The following is a 20,439-nucleotide window of genomic DNA, read 5'->3' as shown; positions in this document are numbered from 1 at the left end:
GAAGTTGGATTTTAAAATTATTTATTCAATCAATATCTGTGCATCACCTTCTAAGCAACTCCTCAATCTTCTTGCAACCCTTCTACTGTCTTCTCATGCACACCCCCAATGCTTTTTCATATTCAATTGTTTGTGGTTTCATAGAAAGCTTTTTGGGGGGAGGTGTCATTTCTTCTGTATGTACTGTAAAGTACCTGGCGCATTTGAAACTTTATATAAAAGCCATCTATATAAGTTGGAGATTTTTCAATGTACAAATGGCAGATATGTGCCTGTTTCCCGCTGACTCCCAACAGTTGAAACCTATCATCTCCAAGCAATTTTTTTAATACAATATCCCTTATGGAGAGTAATACTAATTACTTCAAAATGACCAATCCCAATAGTGTGATGTCAACTACTGTAAGTGAAACTTACAGAAGATAGCTTTCTATGGTCCAACTGTGTAAGGGAAAGGGCTGGTAGGATAGGACCATAGCCAAGGGCTCTAGTCCACAAAAATTCTATCCATTCACATTTTTCTAAGACCCCAGTCCTGCAAACACTTATGCACCTGATTATTTTTAAGCAAGAGTAGTCTCAGTGAAGTCACTGCCTCACACACATACACACTTTTCTCCTATTGACCAGCCTTGAATGACAACTATTAATTGATGTATTTGCTGTTCTGCACTTTTCAAACCCCCTGAATTTACAGAAATATACAAAACAAAAAGAGAAGGTCACAATCCAGAATGAATCAGAGTTGTATGTTCTCTCTTGGCTGCATAAGAGGCTGTTTGAAAACAAATGACTCACAATTCTCCTGCTATCAAGACAAACCCTATAGCATATAATACTGCTGCAGACCACCAGCTAATTAAGAGAGCTTTCAAACACATTAAGAACAGAATATATTCAATGACTTCTTAAATTATATTTAAAAATACACAAAAAATTGCCTTTTTTTAACCCCATCTCATCTCAGCATTGGGGCGGGGGGGGGGGGAGGGAACTATCAGAATGTTGAGGGGGGAAATCCCAAAACACAGAAAATACCACACTTCCCAATTTCATCTCAAATCACAAAAATAAGGATGATAGTGACCCACTTGTTTTAATAAAGAAATTTGTGTATTACTGAGAATAATACATTCACGTAACGTCTTCCACATGACGTTCAACCAAAGCTTTAGAACCATATGCTTAAGGCCTACTTATGTGTACTTAATGCACACAATATGTGCATTACTATATAATTAAAAAACAAACTACTTTTTCAAAGTTTCTTCACCCTAAGAGCATCTGCTGAAACTCTTGATTAACAAAATTACATAGTAGTTCATTCCTGATATGTATAACAATGTATTAATATTTATTTTGAGAACATTCTCCATTGAGCAGAACCTTGTAAACTCACACTAATGACAAAGACACAAGGTAATTTACTTAATCTTGTGAATTAGCAAGACACTGAACAAAGCAAGAATGATGCATCACCAAATAAATTTTGTTTATTTGACAAGTGTACTTCAGTTTTCATTATCTATGATTATCTTTAATAGTATAATAGTAAATGTTCTCTCGTATATTTTGAGCAAGTAATCATGTCTTAGACATAAGACCTCACAGTGCATATTTGTGAAGTTTTACTGTATTAGAATCACAACTTCTATTGCTATGGTATTTCTACTGCTGGAAGGGGAACCAGTCCAACGGACCTACACTAGATCACTATGTGCATTCCTAGGTCAGTGTAGCTCCTGGACACCAAATTCCTATTTTTAAAACTGTTTGACCTCATAAAAGCACATCATTGTCTAAAAATACATGATTGTCTAACTTCTACACAAAAATAACTATTTGAATAATGAACATCCTCACCCTCTGAACTGTCCTCAGACTTTTAACGTGATGGAAAACAGTGCAGCATCTCTCATTAAACTGATATAATATTAAATTCCAGCACCACAAATTAAAAAAAAGCCAATGTACCCACTTGCATGTTTGTACCTCCTATCACAATCATTTCATCATAAGGAGGTGAGCTCAGTGACAAAGTGAACACACATACAGGCATCCCCGGTACAGACAATGCACCAAAATAAGTGCAAAACTGCAAGGCCCATAAGAACTAGTAACAATTGTTGCAATTTAGCTGCAGAAAACAGAATATAATAAAAATATTTGATTTTTCAATGACTCCCAACTCCCTATGCATCAACATCTTGACTCTCTTTAATCCATCTCACATGTTTCTGTGATATTTTAGAAATACTTTAATGTTGGAACAAGATCTTGTTTTAAGTAGACATACTTCCCTGACTGCAGAGACATATTTGATTCATTAATCTGCCTTCCCCCACCCCCACCATGTTTTTTTTTTTGTTTTTTTTTTAAATGAAGAAAAGAATGGCAATGACGGAAGTTTACTTGCTTACCTCCAAAAATGAAAAGCGAACAGAGGACTGCATGGACTGCAAGGACTTGTTGGGGTTGGGCTCAGGCTCCTTGGGGTGAGACTGAAAGTTAAAATAATGTCATCTCTAGTAAACAAAAGGTTCAGTAAAAGTAGCATGATTTACTTTAGGGATTATGGTCCTTAAAACAGAAATTTTAGAGCTCTGTCTTGAATGAAATGGTAAACAACCATCCACTAATTATCACTATTAGCCACATCAGTCTTGGTCCACCCTGAGTATAAATTGATAATTTAAAATAAGATCATGTGGGAAGCATGGAGTAGCCTACATGTTTGGCGTTTTGCAGAAAAAAAAATTATTGCCATGTGAGTCCTCTAGGGAAGACTAAAAGGAACTTCGTAAAGGTTTGTGGTTAAAAAAAAACCCAACAAGCGCTATATAGCAGTCTTTACACAAGAAGATATCCAGATACCTAAAACTAAGTACACCTCTATCTCGATATAACACTGTCCTTGGGAGCCAAAAAATCTTACCGTGTTATAGGTGAATCTTGCTTTGATCTGCTGGAGTGCGCAGCTCCGCCCCCCCCACAGCACTGCTTTACCACATAATATCCGAATTTGTGTTATATCGGGTCGTGTTATATCGGGGTAGAGGCGTATTTGATTTTGCACATTGGCTTTATAAAAATATGATTTTGTTGGGTATAAGAAAATGTTGGTGCAAATTTTCAAATTTGGGAGTCCAAATGTAGGTACCTAAATAAAAGTGGCCCCATTTTCAAACGCAATGAACTACTGTAATAGTGGGAAACGCAGATGCTCAACAGCTCTGAAAGTCAGACCAAATATTTAAGTGAGTCAGTACGGACGCGTGTTTAACAGACAATCACATCGGACAATTTTGACCTTAGAAACGGTCTTTAAAAAGTACTTTGGAGCGTAGTTCTACTTTGAAAGGTTCGTCTGTAAAAACAGCATTGTAAGGCCACTGACAGATTACACAGTTGCACCTCTGAAGCATATGCATACAGTGACATGCACTATTCTCATAAATGCTTACTGGAAAGCTTTTTATTATGTCCGGTAACATGCCTATAGTTGCAACTGGCTAAAGTTAGACATCTTCCATTCTTGTCCTAAAGCAATTAGTTAGCTTTACTTGAACTTGTGTGTGCACTGAGGACTCTCTCAAATTCTCCTACTGTTACTCTAGCTTTGGTGCTAGCTCCAGACAGAGCAATAGTGAGAGCACACAGATAGACCAGTCACCAGCATTTTTTCCCCATCATCATGTCATCTACCTGGACCCTGTGGCCAACCTATGCTAGCACTCCCAAAGTTACATCACAGGCTGAGTTGCACCTGTGCTAGTGCAACCATAAGGATAAAATTTGATTGGTTTAGAAATCCTCTTTGCAAAGTTTATGTATACTTGATCCAACTATCATGGGCCTTGAAAAGGGGTAAACTAAACCAGTGTCCCCAGGAGGATGGAGTTTTCTGGGGAGGGTAAGTTTGTGTAACTGGGGTGTCTTAGGGGTGAGCATTGATGCTTGGCACATAGAGAAGATAGACTGTGGGAGTCTCATTCCCTGAAAGTACTATGATACAGAATCTGTGCCAAGAGGCTAGAGCAAGAGACTGCAAATGAAGTTCCCAAGATCCAGGAGAGCTTAGAAATACGATGGATCCAGGGCAGATCCAAGCACAGCAGCCTGGTGAGAATTCAGCAGGGGAAAGGACAACCAGGATCTGAGACACCATTATAAACATGTTTTCAGTTGTTTATAACTTTGCCAAACTTTAGAGTTTAGGCTGAGCTTTTCCATGTTGGGTGTATTTTTGGTGGGGTTTTTGGGAGTGAGGGAGGGAGCTTAAGTTCAAGCAAAAATGGTCCGGCCATTTCCAAGAATGAAATTAGGGAAAATATGTTGTTTTGACACATTAAAAAACAAGTCCTACAAACTTTTCATTGAGAAGCTCTAGCATCTCCAATCTTTGGAGCAGGGACCTGAAATTTGCAGGAGGTGGCCAGAGTGTCAGGGATGTGCCTTTTGTATTCATGTGGAAAAATGCCTTTGAAAAATCTCCAGCCATGCTCAATTGAGACTTGTTAGAATTTGGCAGCTAAATTCAGACTGTCTGTACTGGTCATGCTCCATTTCAGGGCAGCAAGGGCTGAGCAGGACTTTCCCTGCTGGTCCTGGGTGCTATGGACAGGAGAACTGAGAGCAGGGAGTGTGATTCTCCTGTGCTCTCCATGTTCCTCCCCTCCTGGGGCTCAGGGTGCAGTAGAAGATTAGTGGCAGGAGTGGATTGGGGTAAAGAGCCTGTGGTGAAACCAACCATAAATTTGCCATGTCCTTTCTCTGTTCAAACAAGTAAAATATAAGGAAGTACAGAGACAACTTAGTTAAGAGTTAATTTTTAAAATTTTGTTCAATTCTAATAAAACAAAAAGTATTGGTAAAAGGGGTAAGGTAATAGAAATAGATACATAATTCTTATTGTGACAATATTTTAATTACAAAAAGCAAACAACTAGTATTATAGTAATATACATTTTAACAATATATATGATTCAAAATCTGAGCACTGTGGCAAAGCAAGCATAACCGTGGGAGGTTGCATGATAAGGACGGATGATATATACTGTTTGGTACAAGTCATTACCTCCCTTTACAAAAAGAAAAATATTTGTTGTAAATGATTTTCCAACTTTTGTAGCTAGGGACATTATTTGCATAAGATTATTATGTATTTCCGGTGAAGTTTAATTTTTAAAATATTTAAATTGCCATTTCTTCGGAAAAGAGAATACAACTATAAATTATTCATGGAAACTATTTTAAGGAGCTCCCTGTAAGAAACTCCTTCAAAATTTGTGAAAAATAGTAATGTTCTTTCTCAGAATACACTTCTGAAGTCCCAAAAGGTACCTACAAGTTCACAAACCCCTCCAAAGTAAAAGCAGCAGGAGTATTATTAAGTCTTCGTTGAAATACAGAATTTTTCAATAATGTTTTAAACACATAAATGGGAGAACTCCAAAGCACTAACTCCAAAGTTATTTTATGTAATAAGGGTTCTGGCACCTTTAAGCAATATTAGAATGGATTATTTTCTCCATGTACACACACAAAATATATTTGCATACATGTCTCCCTTTAAAACTTTCCAAATGTCTTAGGTAATATCTTTTATAACTAAATAACTTTTCCTTTGTATTTGCAGTACTCAGGTATTTCCTGTAGCAAGAATGGGGAAGTCCAAGTGAATACTGCAGGATCTGAAGTAATCATATCTATTTATCTAGCTGAAATAGCAAATTTTCTGGGGTGCCCACTGTATAAACACATACATAGCATATGGCGTCTGTGCATGGGTACGTATGTATAGATATAAATACAACTGGCTGATTATTTAGAACAAATATGTGCTGACACTTTGTGAATAAGAGGCTTTGTCCAACATATTCACTTTAAAGCCAATTTGTATATTTTCATGTAGCTACTCTCTAAGTAAGAGCTGAAAGCAGGCAAATGAGTTAATCAGCTTTAAGAAAATACAAAGTAAACACACTGCTAAACTAGGTAAACACATTTACTGCAGAGACTAGATGCTAAGCAGGAATCATTCAGAATGTTATACAGTTCATTAATATTCTGTTACACATGTAAAATATGCATCATACCTAATGAATGCTCACAAATAGCATTTCTATTATGTTCTAATCTCTTGTAGTGCTCTGTATTATTCACCAGAGACAGAGGCCTTTCTGAAAGGCAACACTGGGATAAACAAACAGTAACAGAGAGGAGGAGAAAAAGACAGACACCATGGCCTACAGATACATTCTTTCACTGTGAGCTGTTAGGATGCTTCATGATCTGAGATTCAGCAACTTTAAATATGCAGAAATGTTTTCTTCTAAATATACTGCAATGTCCTGGCTCTAGGCTCACACATTTTTTGAAATCAACTGCAATGCATTTAAAACATGTTCCTTCAACCTAAAGCTGCAGTGCTCCGAGACTGTCAGTACAAACATATATTAAATAGCTATTGGTTGCACAAAAGCTAATGCCATGCAGAAATCATTAAAATATTAAAGACAGACAATACTTACTCCAAGGTCAACCCTGGAATTTGTAGCCTTTCCCGCTGGGCTTTCATTGCTGTTATATGTTACCACACTCTATTGTAACCATGACACATTCACTGGCAGCATCCTGGTGATGACAGAGAGCCAAAATGAACCACTATAAAGGAATGGACTAACAATCTCTGGGGGGAGGGGAGGGTGTACTGCAAGTTTGGGTCCTTCCACCTCTAGCCGTCATGAAGAGATGTCAGCTGCCTTTTTCAAGTTAACAGCAATGCGCACCACACTGATTTTGCAAAGAGAATGAAGCCTTCAGCTCTGCACGTCAAGTAATTCATTTCTAATAGCCTAAAAAAGCAGTTGCCTCACTGACACGCACACTTTTCACCTCGACAGAATGAAAAGTCCCCCTCACCACACAGACTGACAGCTCAAAAACATAAAGCAACAGCAATGTACGCTGAAAACAGTTTCCCTCGGCAAATGTCAAACATTTACTACCCCCTATGATCCTATCAGATAGAATTTAGCCATCTTGTTTAAGTCACATTATCCCCTTTCTTGGTAAATAGAATTATTCAGTGTCTGTGGCAATAAAATAGCAAGTCACTGAATGACAATGTAAGCTCTTTTTCTTGATATAGAAAATGATTTTAGGAGACTTAGGAGCAAATACATTATGTTATTGTAGCACTGATTGTTAATGTAAGACAAAAAGTTAGTGTTCTGTTTGGGGTGGTTGTATTTGAATGTTAAAAAGGGAAATGTTAAATATTTTATTAAGGATGAGATCCAGACTGCAAACTGAAGAAAGACATTTTAGATTGCCTTTAAAAATATAAAATTTGAAAACAATCTCATTTTAATAACAGTAATGTGCAAAGTACAGTGTATATCTGATGTCTCTTATTTGATTTCATCTTACCCATTCCTTTCCCTATCCCCTTCTTTGGTCAATGCCTTTTGTTTTTTGATAGTAAACTACTTGATGAGAGCTATGTCTTTTATGAAACATGGAAAGCTAAAACTTTATGTAAGTGTTTATTACGAATCATATAAGAGCTAGAATATTTTACCCATTCAAATCAACGTTTTCTATGGCAAGTGCTTCATGCCAGTGTAATGTAACAATAATGTGAAAACAATTTATGTGAATCACTTATGTTGTTTTTATGGTTTTTCTACTTGTCAACCATTAGTTTTTTTAGTTTTAAATGTCTGCATCCACAAATTTCTACTTTTCCTTGTGATAACATATATATATTCCAAAAACAGCCTTTTTCAAAAGAACATTATTAAGGCTGCAAAGTCAAGTTTTCAAAAGCTAAGAAATATCAGAATTAAAGTTGCCTGAGCAATCTTAGTTCACCCACATTGTGCACATGCATTAGGATACAGCTTTAATTACATGATCATATTTTTTCCACATTCAGTGCACAGGATGGAGCTTCTCTGGGGATCACTCAGAATTGTGCATAAAGGGCCCCTGCCTAGTTTGTGGCAGAATTTAGAAGGTATGTTATGAATGAGGCAGGGGACTGCAGGAAGAGAAAGGGATGACTTCTTGGTTAAGGAAGTTAAATGACCCCCCCGCCCACCCCGGAGAATTAGATTGCTCTATGAAAATAATACCCATGAAGTCCAGTTAGCACATATGGGTCAGAAAATGCAAAAGGAATCTTTGGAGAATTTAGCTCCCAAGTGCTAACAACACTCTACTGAGCATGTGCAAACTGAATTTTTATTTTTCAAAAGCTCATAACTTGACCAAATTTGGGAACTTTTAAATGAGGAAGCAGAAGGCACATGCCTGATGCCCCCTGAACAATTTTTAAGTCCAAAGCACATAGACTCTAGAGCCTCTTTAAAACAATTACAACCAATTTGTTAACATGGACAAAAATCATATATTTTTCCCGAATCTCATTCTCAGAAATGGCTGAATCATTTTTGCTGAAACCTAAAACAAAAAACAACAAACAAGCAAAAACCAAAACCCACGCAGCCTGAGGCAGACACCTGGCATGGAAAACTTCAGCCTGAAGAGTCAAAGTGTGGCAAAAATATCAGGAACTGAAAACAGGGTCTTATGATGGAAAGTATCAGAGGCAGTGGTGCCACTGCCTTAACCAGAGGCAGTGGTGCCTACACCTCACACAATATTATATATAATCTTTCAGTTTTTTAAAAACTTCAAAGCTAATATAGCTCCTTTTATTTACATCTTGGTGTATCAGCATCACTTATGTCGCCTGCATGAATGCATACAACTATGGAGTTAGTTTAAGACGTTGGTGATCATTTCAGCATACCTCTGGTCTTTAAAAATATAATCAAAACTAACTGCGATGAGGTGGAGGCTTTTATTAAATGATATATGTAAGATTTTCCTGACCAAATTGTCAGTTCCTTAGGCCCAAAATGTGATCTTTCTTACAATGTACCTTTCCAAAACGATATTGAAATATGAAGTCTAGGTAGTAAATAATTGTTTGCAGCTTGCTTATTATCAGAAGCACCAACAATATGTGAGGTACGATACAAACACAGAGGTAGCTTATCTCCCTGGCTCCAAAGAACTCATATCATTATACACAAGACAATAAATAATCATTGTTATGTTTTTTCTTTCCATTACATATTTGTATTAGCCAATATTTCTAATGTGGTTGACATATTGCTGTTGGCCTTAGTTTGTTCTCTACTGGAAATCAAGTTAAAGAAAACCCAGAATTGTGTATTTGAAGTTCTAAAAGTCCTGTTTAAAAAAAAAAACAAAACTTGAATGGTTAAAAAACTCAGACAGGCCCAAACAAAGAGGACTAGCCCACATCTATCCTACAAATAATCTTATTGGTCAAATCTTATACTCTCTTCCTGTTATCTGATGAGAAAACTCATTACCAAAACAGGATGTATGCATGGAAGTGGATTAAAGTTATTAACTTAAGATAGGAGGTGTGTGCCGATTTTTAAAGGCAAAAAGGGGACAATTCGGCACCAAACTGCCAGTTTGGCCTTTGAAAATCTACCCCTCAATTTGTAAGTAAAACACAAGCCATTCTTTACAACTATTCTGTACCTTACAGATGCAGCAACCTGTACACAGACCACTTGCTGCAAGTCATCTTTCAATATTCTTAAGCCACCAGGAGTGGCAGCCAATTTCTCTACATTGTAAACTTCTTGGGACCAAAGATTGTCTTTTTATTCTATGTTTGTAAAGGGCCTAGCACAATGAGGTCCTGGCCAATGACTAGAACTCCTAAGCGCTACAGTGATGCAAATAATTAATAATAGCAGTAGTACATTATGACTATTGAATTTGGGACAGTCCCTCCAGATTAGAGATGTGACGCAACTGAGGGGCAATATGAAGAAAAGCTGCACAACCTGTGCACCGATTTATACTACTTCTGTAGACTTTGGGACTGGATGTTTGTCTATTCCGATTATATTCACTTAAATTTTCCTCAGGTAATATTACCACTATACACAGCATTTGTTTCCCTGATTGTTGGGTGAAGGTCATCTTGATGAGCATTATCATCCTTTGGTTGAAATCTCTACAACTACTATGTATATATAGGCAAGGTGCATGGCTTCTATTGTATAAATCTTTATAAAAACTTTCACGGCAGATTTAAAGGAAAAGACAGTTCTGTTTTAACAGGGTAAGAGCTAAATAGCTCCAAAGGCTACTTTGAAACCCACAGAGACCAAGAGAATCCAACTTCTGGTCAGATCAGGAGTGTATTCTTAAAATTTTCATATTACTGTTTCAGTAGACTCATGCTGGTACTTCGAGTCAGAGTCACCGGTAGTATTTTATTCTCACCTTGGATTAAGCTTGCGCTGGTATGGGAGATTTTCTTCCCTACGTTCGGCATTTCCAGAAGACTTGGGAAAATGATTTACTGAAGAACATAGTAGTGAATTCTGACAAATTCTGCTCTCGGTTGTACTTATACAACAAAATTTAGCCTTAATTTAATTAGATGAAGTCTAGCTACTAAGAACTGACTCCCCAATTGTTTGAGTTTAACTTCAGATTGATCAGCTACAAGTCACAACTGCCAGTTTCTGGTTGGAAAAACAATTAAAATGAGGCTCATGTTGTTGCAGAAAATCTCATTCATTAATTTAACGCAATTCTATTTTTTATTTCTGGAATAAACAAAATTAATTGTACTTCCAAGGGGCAGGGATAGGATCAATGTCTCAGTCAGAGATAATAATTTAAACTTCATTTCTCTCTACAGTAGTGTCAGCGTTGAAAAAGGTGACAAGTGTTTTATTGACTTATCCAACACTTTCAGTTTAGCACTGTAGATCACTATTTACTATTATAAAGATTAACTACTGCAATATGGCATTAAAAAGTTACATTTACTGTTTATTTGCTGTAAGTGGATAGTGGCTGTGCGCTTGCACTGACCTCTTGCTGTTTAGCTCAAGGCTCTATTATACTGAGGTTACTGGAAAGCCCCTCCCCCACACACACACACAGACACACACCACCACTATCACCATCAGTGAGTAGTTTAGTTGCATAATGATGGTTTTTACTAACAATTTTCTGGAGAACAGAATTATCAGCTCTTGATACTAAATTTAAAACCAGTTGTTATAATGTGGGAGTGAGGCAGCTTTTTCAGGTTTGTACACCAAGTTCTTGTATGCCAGTGGGATGTCCAAGCAAAGCAAAGCAGAGGCTAACTAATGCTTTACTTTCTTTATATATCCAAAGAAAAGGGAAAATAATGGGAACTAAATGCCAAGAGAAAAGTCCATTCTCAAAAACAGGGAACTATTGCAAGCAGTCTAATTTCCCGGAAATCAACCACTGCAAAATATCACTTCTGCTGTCAACCAAATTGCTTCTCTGGCAACAAGTCTCTGACCAACTGAAGAAATATCTCCTATTTTAGTTTCTGCTCTGTACAACGTCAAACACCCAGCAAGACTGCAATTAAAAATTATTCTTTCCTGCCAGTTAGACTCACCTGAGTATTGACAGATACTGCCTATGTTGATACAAGCTCCCACTGAAGTGCTGTCTTAGCTTGAATAATAGCCTTGATAATGTGACAAAATGTGAGGATCAGAGCTAGGGGGAGATTTTCCAGTGTACACATGGTGGTTCGAAACCTAGATAGGCTAAAGATGAAGGCCAACGTTTTCAAAAATGGGTACCTCACCTTAGTCACCTAAATCCCCATTTCAGGTGTCCGTGTACTTAGGAACTTAACCTTTTTAAAATCTTGACAGAAAAATTTAAGATGTACATTTAATCCCCCAAAATCTATTCAAATGCAGACACCTGAAAAATTGATCTTCCTCAGCACCACATCGAATCTCATCATATTGCACACTTTCAGGGTCTCCTCTCTTCCCTCATTCCTGGTGACTCACTACAGTTCTTTGGTTTCTTCCTTCTATATTCCATGCCAACCATAACAGAGAGAGAGAGACGGAAGGTAGAGGAGGAGGGATTAACCCTGATGTTATGGCAACTCTCACTACTAACAGCTTCCACTTTCCACAGATCTGCTCAGGTGCTTGCTGAGTTTACCTATGCTGTCACTTCTATTACCAATATTTAGCTTTGTGAAATGGTCTGAGGTTTACAGCATGAACAAGTACTATAACAAAGTTATAGTTTGATGGCACACAAGATTTGTAGCAGTTGCTTTATTGCTAAGAATAGGGTCTCAGAACGAGCTAGAGAACTTCGAGGGGAGATACGTCAAATGAGTTGCAATAATCAAGGCTGGAGGTCACAAAGGAATGGATCACTATGGCTAGGCATCAACTCAATAGTGTGGGACACTGTTTTTGGCCTCCTGCAGGTGGAAGGGAGGACATGTTTTGCTGCTGTGACTCTGAACCAGTGAGGACTCCAGGGAGACCAACTGATACAGAAAGACTTAACCTGACAATCTCTGTTACTAGGGGTCACAGATGGTCATGACTTTCGCTGGGCTGGAAAAGGAAGGCTCAGCATTGCTGCTGGTGGCTCTGACTGCCATCATTTTTACAAAACTACTACTGCTATAAAATAAACCGTGTCTAAATTAGCTGTTACCACTCAAGAAAGAGATCTTGGCGTCATTGTGGATAGTTCTCTGAAAACATCCACTCAATGTGCAGCAGCAGTCAAAAAAGCTAAGAGAATGTTGGAAATCATTAGCAAAGGGACAGATAAGACAGAAAATATCATATTGCCTCTATATAAACCCATATATATGCCCACACCTTGAATACTGCATGCAGATGGTCACTCCATCTCAAAATTGACATTGGAATTGGAAAAGGTACAGAAAAGGGGAACAAAAATGATCAGAGGTATGGAACAGTTTCCATATGAGGAAAAATTAATAAGACTGGGACTTTTCAGCTTGGAAAACAGACGACTGAGGGGGGATAGGATAGAAGTCTATAAAGTCATGACTGGTGTGGAGAAAGTAAATAAGGAAGTGTTATTTACTCCTCCTCGTAACACAAGAACTAGAGGTCACCAAATGAAATCAATAGGCAACACGTTTAAAACAAGCAAAAGGAAGTATTTCTTCACATTACACACAGTCAACCTGTGGAACTCTTTGCCAGAGGATGTTGTGAAGGCCAAGACTATAATAGGGTTAAAAAAAGAACTAGTTAAGTTCAGGGAGGATAGGGTGCATCAGTGGCTATTAGCCAGAATGGGCAGGGATGGTGTCCCTAGCCTTTGTTTGCCAGAAGCTGGGAATGGGTGATGATTACCTGTTCTGTTCATTTCCTCTGAAGCACCCAGCATTGGCCACTGTTGGAAGACACGATACTGGACTAGATGGATCTTTGGTCTGACCCAGTATGGCCATTCTTATGTACTTGTGCAAACAGGCTAATTACTTATAAGGCAGGAACTGTACTAATGATCTTGTGTCTGGTTTTGTGTCACTAACTCCTATCACTGTTTCTTATAGGAAGAGGTACTGGATTCTGGGGTTAAGTGGAAGTTTAACAAAGTGATTTGCTCTCCTTAAAAGTTCTATGGTGTCATAGGTTTATTCCCCACTTTGAACTTTAGCGTTCACAAGATGGGGACCTGCATGGACTCCTCTAAACTAAAATTCTAGTTTAGATCTGGTTCTCGCTGCCACCAGTCAAGTTTTAAGTGTCTGACACACTCCCTGTTCCCCCAAAAACTTTTCCTGGGGAACACAGATCCAAACATCTTGAATCTTAACATAAAGGGAAATAATTCATTTCCCTCCTCCCCTCTCCTAGTACTTAGGAGAGATACCTGGATTCAAATTCCTTGAATCAAACAAAGAGGGATTCACTTTTCCCCCTCTCCCTTTCTTCCTTGAAAATCCAAACAAGAGAAGAAATCAATCAAGTTTTAAAAAAGAAAAGATTTTATTAAAGAAAGAAAAAAAAGTACACTATCTCTGTATTACCAGGATGCAAAAATACAGGGTCTAACTTATAAACCTGGAGAGGCTCTCCCCCCGCCCCTCCTTTCTCAGAATAATCAAAGTAACAGCAAACAGAAATAAAGATATTTCTCCAGCAAACACACAATTGCAAATGTAGAAATTAAATTATAAGACTAATTCGCCTTTCTAATACTCACTATACTGGATAGTAGGAAATACTCCAGGAGAACCTGAAGACATGTCTGGCCTCTCTTAGATCCAAAGAGAGCACACAACTCAAACAAAGAACACAGACAAAGCCTTCCCTCCACAGGGATTTGAAATTATCCTGTCCCTTGATTGGTCCTCTGTTCAGGTGTTCATCAGGTTACTGAGCTTGTTAACCCTTTACAGGTAAAAGAGACTTTAACCCTTAACTAACCCTTAACTATCTGTTTATGACATATGGAATGGAACTTTTCTACCTTTGTGACAAAGGTAGCACCATCTCTTCAAAGCAATGACTTAGATTGGAAAGAATCCCTTGTGCTGGAATCTATCTGTACAAGCTAATGTTTTCCACCATCAACAGTCAAGCCTCCTTCCTTACTACTTTCTGTTGCAGGCCATCTGAGAACCACGGAGATCTGTGGAGGCTTTCAGGTGGGCTGGACACCTACAAACACAGAGGCCAGACAATGCATTCACTAACATTCTGGGGCACCACTGACACAAACCTGCCTGCTAGCCAACATTAGGAATAGTAGATACGGTACTGTGTCTTAGTGGAGACTAGCAGCGTAAGAGACAGAATTAGGGCATCATAAAAATGGAAAAGAAATAACCCAGACTATTCCTAGGAGACTTTCCTACAGATTGTAATTTACAAGAATCCCCATAAATATGCCACACATGAGCAAGTTGAAGTAATGCATTTTATTAATGCCTCAGTACAGCACAATGAGGTAAAACTGGGTGGTCCTAGAGAACACTTCATCAAAGTCTACCTGGGGTGGAAGGTGTTCTTACTATTCTACACAATATTTTTTTCATTGTAGAATACATTTCAATGTATTCAAATGTTAAGAGTTGGTTTTTTTAAAAGCACTTTGAAACATGAATTGTATGCAGTACTGATATGTCTACTGTATTTTACGTTGCCATGCAAAGAAAATAGAGCAGGGTGCCACGTGAGCTGATTTTCAGTGGCAATCACACTGCCTGGGAACTGGACACAGGTCTGGGGGGCTCTGCATTTTAATTTAATTTTAAATGAAGCTTCTTAAACATTTTGAAAACCTTATTTACTTTACATACAACAATAGTTTAGTTATATATTATAGACTTATAGAAAAAGACCTTCTAAAAACATTTAAATGTTTTACTGGCACGCAAAACCTTAAATTAGACTCAGCACACCACTTCTGAAAGGTTGCCGACCCCTGAAATAGAGCAACAACTGTATTCATTAGAAATGTTAATTAACCTTTTGTACCATAAAACAAATCTGAAAAATAGACCTCTAGGAAATTAAGTAATCAAGAATAATTTCAAAACACATCAGAACCATTTCCCATATAAAATACTACAGGTAGAAATGAGACCGCAACATTATGGTTGAGTAATCAAATATACAAAGTCAGCAAATTTGAGAAGTCAAGGTTTCTACTGAAATACTTACTTAGCCATGTTGCACATTCTGTATATTTTTAACACCATACAACAGTACTTAAAGCTTTGAAAAAGAGTGGACATGACCACATACGTGCAACCTGAGTTAAAGACCACATGATTATCTTTTTCTTGAAATTGCATTTCATACCTAGATCTGAACGTGATTGGTGCTCTTGGTTAAGGTAATTTGACGAAAAATCTCCTTTTGCCACTGTACTCATCTCAGAAGTCAGGCCTTAAAAGCAGCAGATATCTTAACAATGGCATCTTGATCTGCCTTGCCAGTGTTCTAAATCCTTCTTGGCTAAGGGTACCACAAAAAGCTCATGAAATCTGTTTTTTTCCCATGCAAGTTAGAATATGTTAATTTTATACATGAATCAATATTCTTCAAATGAAATTCTTAAATTTTTCTTCCTTCCACCAATTTTTGAACAATACAAGAGCAAACATTTCAAATCAGAAGATATAAGGGAAATGAATTTTTCCCCGTTTTCACACCTCCAAAATAGCTAGACTGATTTTGCTCAGGTTTTTCAGAAAAATTGAAGATTTAGAATAAAATAAACCATGGAAATTATTAGTCCAAAAATAAGTTGCTTGAAAGCAACTCAAGGAATTATGGGGGTTCTCAGGGCTTTCAATCTCCCATGACTGTCAGGCTCCTGGTCCATTTCAGGAAAACCTGGCATAGCAGGGCTGCCCCAGAATTTGGAAACTCAGACTCCTCAGCAGCCAGATTTCCCATTAGAACCCTGTCTATGATTCAACAAAAAATTGTTGAACCTGAACTGTAACCAGCCCCCCCCCCACCCTCTCTCTCTCTCTCTATATATATAGACACACACACACTATATATATATATATATATATATATATATATATATATATATATATATAGACACACACACACACACACACAGAGTATATTCCATGCATACTTTCTAAATTCATTTAAGATGGTACTTTCATAAAACAGAGTATCTAATGGATGTTATAACACTGTCTGAAATATAGTGCCATCCTGAATATTTATATATGGTTAGTCACTGGAAACATGAAACTGTATCTCCATCACATAGAGGCACTCAACCAGTTACTCTTTCCCTTCACTCTGACTGATTGAAGGTAGCATGCTCTCTCGCAAATGCAAATCCTAGCTGCTTGAAGGATGCACTTACATGTGGCAACAGTCAATAAGGTATACTGTGTAGCCCTTTAAATGTGAGAATGTTGATTGAGAACTATTCGTTTCCTTGACAGCTGAAATATCAAATAACCAAGCTTCAATATACTAGCTCATATCACAAATCAGAAAAGATAGGAAGTATGGAAGATGGAGAAATATAGCTCTTTTCTCATCTCTAATGAAAACACCCACCAAAAACTTAGCATTTTTTCCACTTGACAGTGAGTTAAAGCTGTGGATTCCAAATTTATTCCTGGCTGACACAACAGCCTCTTTGGGGCCAGGGGGACAGCAGTGTTCAATATAAAGTTGTCCATGCTGGATAGTTCTGGAGCACACAGAGCGCAGAAGGTAGTTAAAATCATTTCAGGGGCTGTGCTGAACAGAGGTTGGCCAGATCAAAATATCAGGGCCAACATTTCTCATCTCCTCTGTAAACACCACTTGGATCATTACTAATAATTTGTGACCAAATGATTACTATTTCTCTTCAAACTGTATAAAGTAATAACCTGTAACTTGAATTATTCAGTACAGTAATATGATTTTTTGAAATGCTTGATACTGCAAATTAATACAACCCCTGTTGGATAACTCTAGCTACCTCCACTAAGTACTCCAATGGTTCTGAAATCACAGAGACAGTGCCAACATATTAAAAAAGCTCCAAACGACTCACATTCCTGAAGTTAGTGCTGCCATTGCCACATTATAATGATATAGGCTATTTTGCTAAGAACACCATGGTCACGGAAGCCTGACAACAAAAGATTCCTAAAACTGACTTCTGCTCTGATATATACAGTCAGAGCTGTCACATTCTACCTGTCTCAGCAACTCATAAAATGTAACTGCTGTTAAAATTTCAAGGTAAAAATCTCTTTTCCTTCTGTTTGATAGATTATCTGTTCTAAAACTCACCAGCTTGAGCATCTATTAAAAAGAACACAGCAGCTATCAAGTGTAATGGTCTGTAAGACATCAATTTAGTTTTCCCTACAGACCTTCCTTCAAATGCCCATTCTCTTTGACACCCTTTATTAGAATACACCACTTCAAACTTCCCTACAGAAGGGCCAACCAAAGCAATGTGTCTCATGATGATACAGGCTGCACCAGTTCCACTGTGATCATTTAGTCCAAAACTCCCTTCTTGAACACTTCTTCCTAGAGCGTAGGTACCCCAAATATAGGCAGCCTCCCACCATATCACACATATGAAACTATGAGGAAAAACAACTCAACACCACCTAAATATTAGTTGAGAAGGCCAACAAAAATAACTGATTCATAGGGTCTTGTAGACGGGTCAGACACACCCCCGCGGCGCCTCCTGCTGGTGACTCCGGGAATTAGCTCTATTCTAGCGCTGGAGCGCGCCCTCTGCAGGCTGGTGATCCACCTGTCCTCTGGCCCCTGTGTCCCTCCCTGGACCCGGTGGCCTTTTACATGGGGTGCTGCCCCTGGCAGTAACCCCTTTCTTTCAGGGTCTCCCCCCCCTCAGGGAACCCTCACCCTCTGTCCCCACCTTGCCTCAGTATTTGCTACTGTCAGTCATTGTCTAGCCCCACACTCTGGGGCAGACTGCAGTATCAGCCTATTCATCACAGGCAAAAGGGTTTGGACCTGCTGCCTTGGCCTACCCCTGGGCTGCCTCTGCAACCCCTAGTACCTGTTGGCCCACTGCTAGGCCGCAGCCTGGGGCTTTCTAGGTGGAGCTCCCCAGCTCCTCAGCCTTTCCCCAGCCCTGCTTCACCCTAGGTACCTTGTCTCAGTTCCCTGCAGCCAGGCCCTTCTCTCTCTGAAGGCAGAGAGAGACTGTCTGGGCCTCTGGCTTCCCTGGCCTTTTATAGGAGCCAGCTGTGGCCCAGTTCAGTTTGGGGCGTGGCCCCAGCTGCAGCCACTTCCCCCAATCAGCCCAGCCTAAAGGCTGTTTTCTCCTGCCACAGCCCTATCCCAGGGCTGTTTTTAACCCCTTCAGGGAAGGAGCAGGGGTTCACCCTGCTACAGGTCTCTTGTAGACAAAGAAACTAGTATCAAAATCTGGAAGAATCTGGGTAATCTAGACTTTAATAATGATTGAATCAGTTTGTCTGGCTTCCAAATCTGGAAAAAGTAGCAACTGAAAAAACTAAAAGATAGTCAGAAAGATGGTGCTACATCTTGGAATATATTGAATCAACTAGGACTAAAATAACTATTGTTTGTTGTTTAAATTCAAAGGACTTGTCACTCAGTGATAGGTTGATTAAATCCAGGTCGATAATTTGCATTTGTTTATATGTTCTCTGTTGATGCTGGTTTCAGTTTTAACTGAGGTATCATACATAGGGCTGCTGGTATAATACAAGAAAAAATATGTTTGCACAAAAACTCTCTTCCGTCTAGGTTTTACAAAGATCACTTTGGTATCCAAATACGATCCAGGAAAATTCAGAACAGTAAAAAAAAGAAAGCCTCACTTTTTCAGATCACCTGGCAGCAATCAATATAAAGTTACATGCTTTAAGGATTTTCATAAGTTTATAGATTCCAAGGCCAAGAGGGATCATTGTGATCATCTAGTGTGACCTCCTGTATAAGACAGGCCATAGCACTTCCCCCAATGATTACTAGAGCATAGCTTTCAGAAATGTACGGCCTTATTTCCAGTCTGACCTTGTCTAGCTGCCACTTCCAGCCATTGGATTAGGTTAGACTCTGTCTGCTAGGGGAAGAGCCCACTATTAAATATTTGCTCCCCATGTAGGTATATTTTAAAAAACATAAAAATATAAAGGGTAAGATTCTGTGCTATGCCTCCCAAAGGTGCAGCACAGAACGCACAGCCTAAAACTGTCAGCCACTTGGTAGCCTCCTCTGCCTGTCCTATAGACCACAGTGCTACCCAGAATCTCTGCAGTGAGCTGAAGCCCTACCCCTGACATGCCCCTCCTTTTTATTGGATGATTCGTATGAAGCCAAAATGTTGCTGGATTGTTACATGTTTCTAATGAGCCACTAATCCCTGATTGGCACTCCCTACTGCATATTAATATCCATTCACATACAGACGTGGTGAACATGGATAAAAAATATTACATGTTCACCGTGCGCGCACACACACACACACACACACACACACACACACACACACACACTTCAGAAACCTTCCAAAAATGTGTATGCTAGCTCCAGCCCCATACACCCTGCACATCCCCATCAGGAAATATTAGCTTTTGTTTGTGGGGTAGAGCTGTTAGTCAGGGAGCAAATACTACAGTAGCAGGAGGACAGTGGGCAGATCCAGCATCATTCTTCTGAATTTCAGAAAAAATGTCGAGTTTTTTTTCCAAGTTGTTTTATACTTTAAAAAAAAGCCAGAGAATCTTGTAATTAAAGAAAATATTAATTATTCACTACAGGGGTGTATTTTCTCCCATGAGCACACTTTTTTATTAATACCACACCAAATTTCAGCAAAGACTTTAAATTGCCCTTCAACACCTACACCCCCACAGCTGTAAATGACTACATATTTTGTGCAACGTTCCCAAAAAAAGTCATTGCCCAGGCTTCTTACACTTGCCAGCACTCTCTTCCTGCCTAATGTTTCTAGCCACATACTGCAAATCCGTAGGTCCTTAAAAGTGATTCTTAAAAGAAATAAACAACAATTAAAAGA

At 38.6% G+C, this 20,439-nt stretch overlaps 1 protein-coding gene across 5 annotated transcripts in view; it reads right to left on the bottom strand.

The window, feature by feature from the left end:
• The window catches only part of MAST4 (microtubule associated serine/threonine kinase family member 4), a 419,070-nt gene that overhangs the window by 173,080 nt on the left and 225,551 nt on the right, over positions 1 to 20,439 (bottom strand). Inside the window, exons 1-2 of one of the 5 annotated variants that reach the window (XM_039543763.1) lie at positions 6,534 to 6,603; positions 2,421 to 2,501 (exon numbers count right to left, since the gene is read on the bottom strand). The exons of the other annotated variants lie outside the window; for them this stretch is intronic. Coding sequence (XP_039399697.1) covers positions 2,421 to 2,501; positions 6,534 to 6,580 — 128 coding nt within the window. The 5' untranslated portion in view covers positions 6,581 to 6,603. Of the gene's footprint in view, positions 1 to 2,420; positions 2,502 to 6,533; positions 6,604 to 20,439 lie in introns of those variants that run through there. 5 annotated transcript variants of the gene reach the window in all.

This window comes from Mauremys reevesii, linkage group 6 (genome assembly GCF_016161935.1).
Source record: "Mauremys reevesii isolate NIE-2019 linkage group 6, ASM1616193v1, whole genome shotgun sequence".
Taxonomy (NCBI): domain Eukaryota; kingdom Metazoa; phylum Chordata; order Testudines; family Geoemydidae; genus Mauremys; species Mauremys reevesii.
This window is presented reverse-complemented; position numbering and strand designations above follow the sequence as displayed.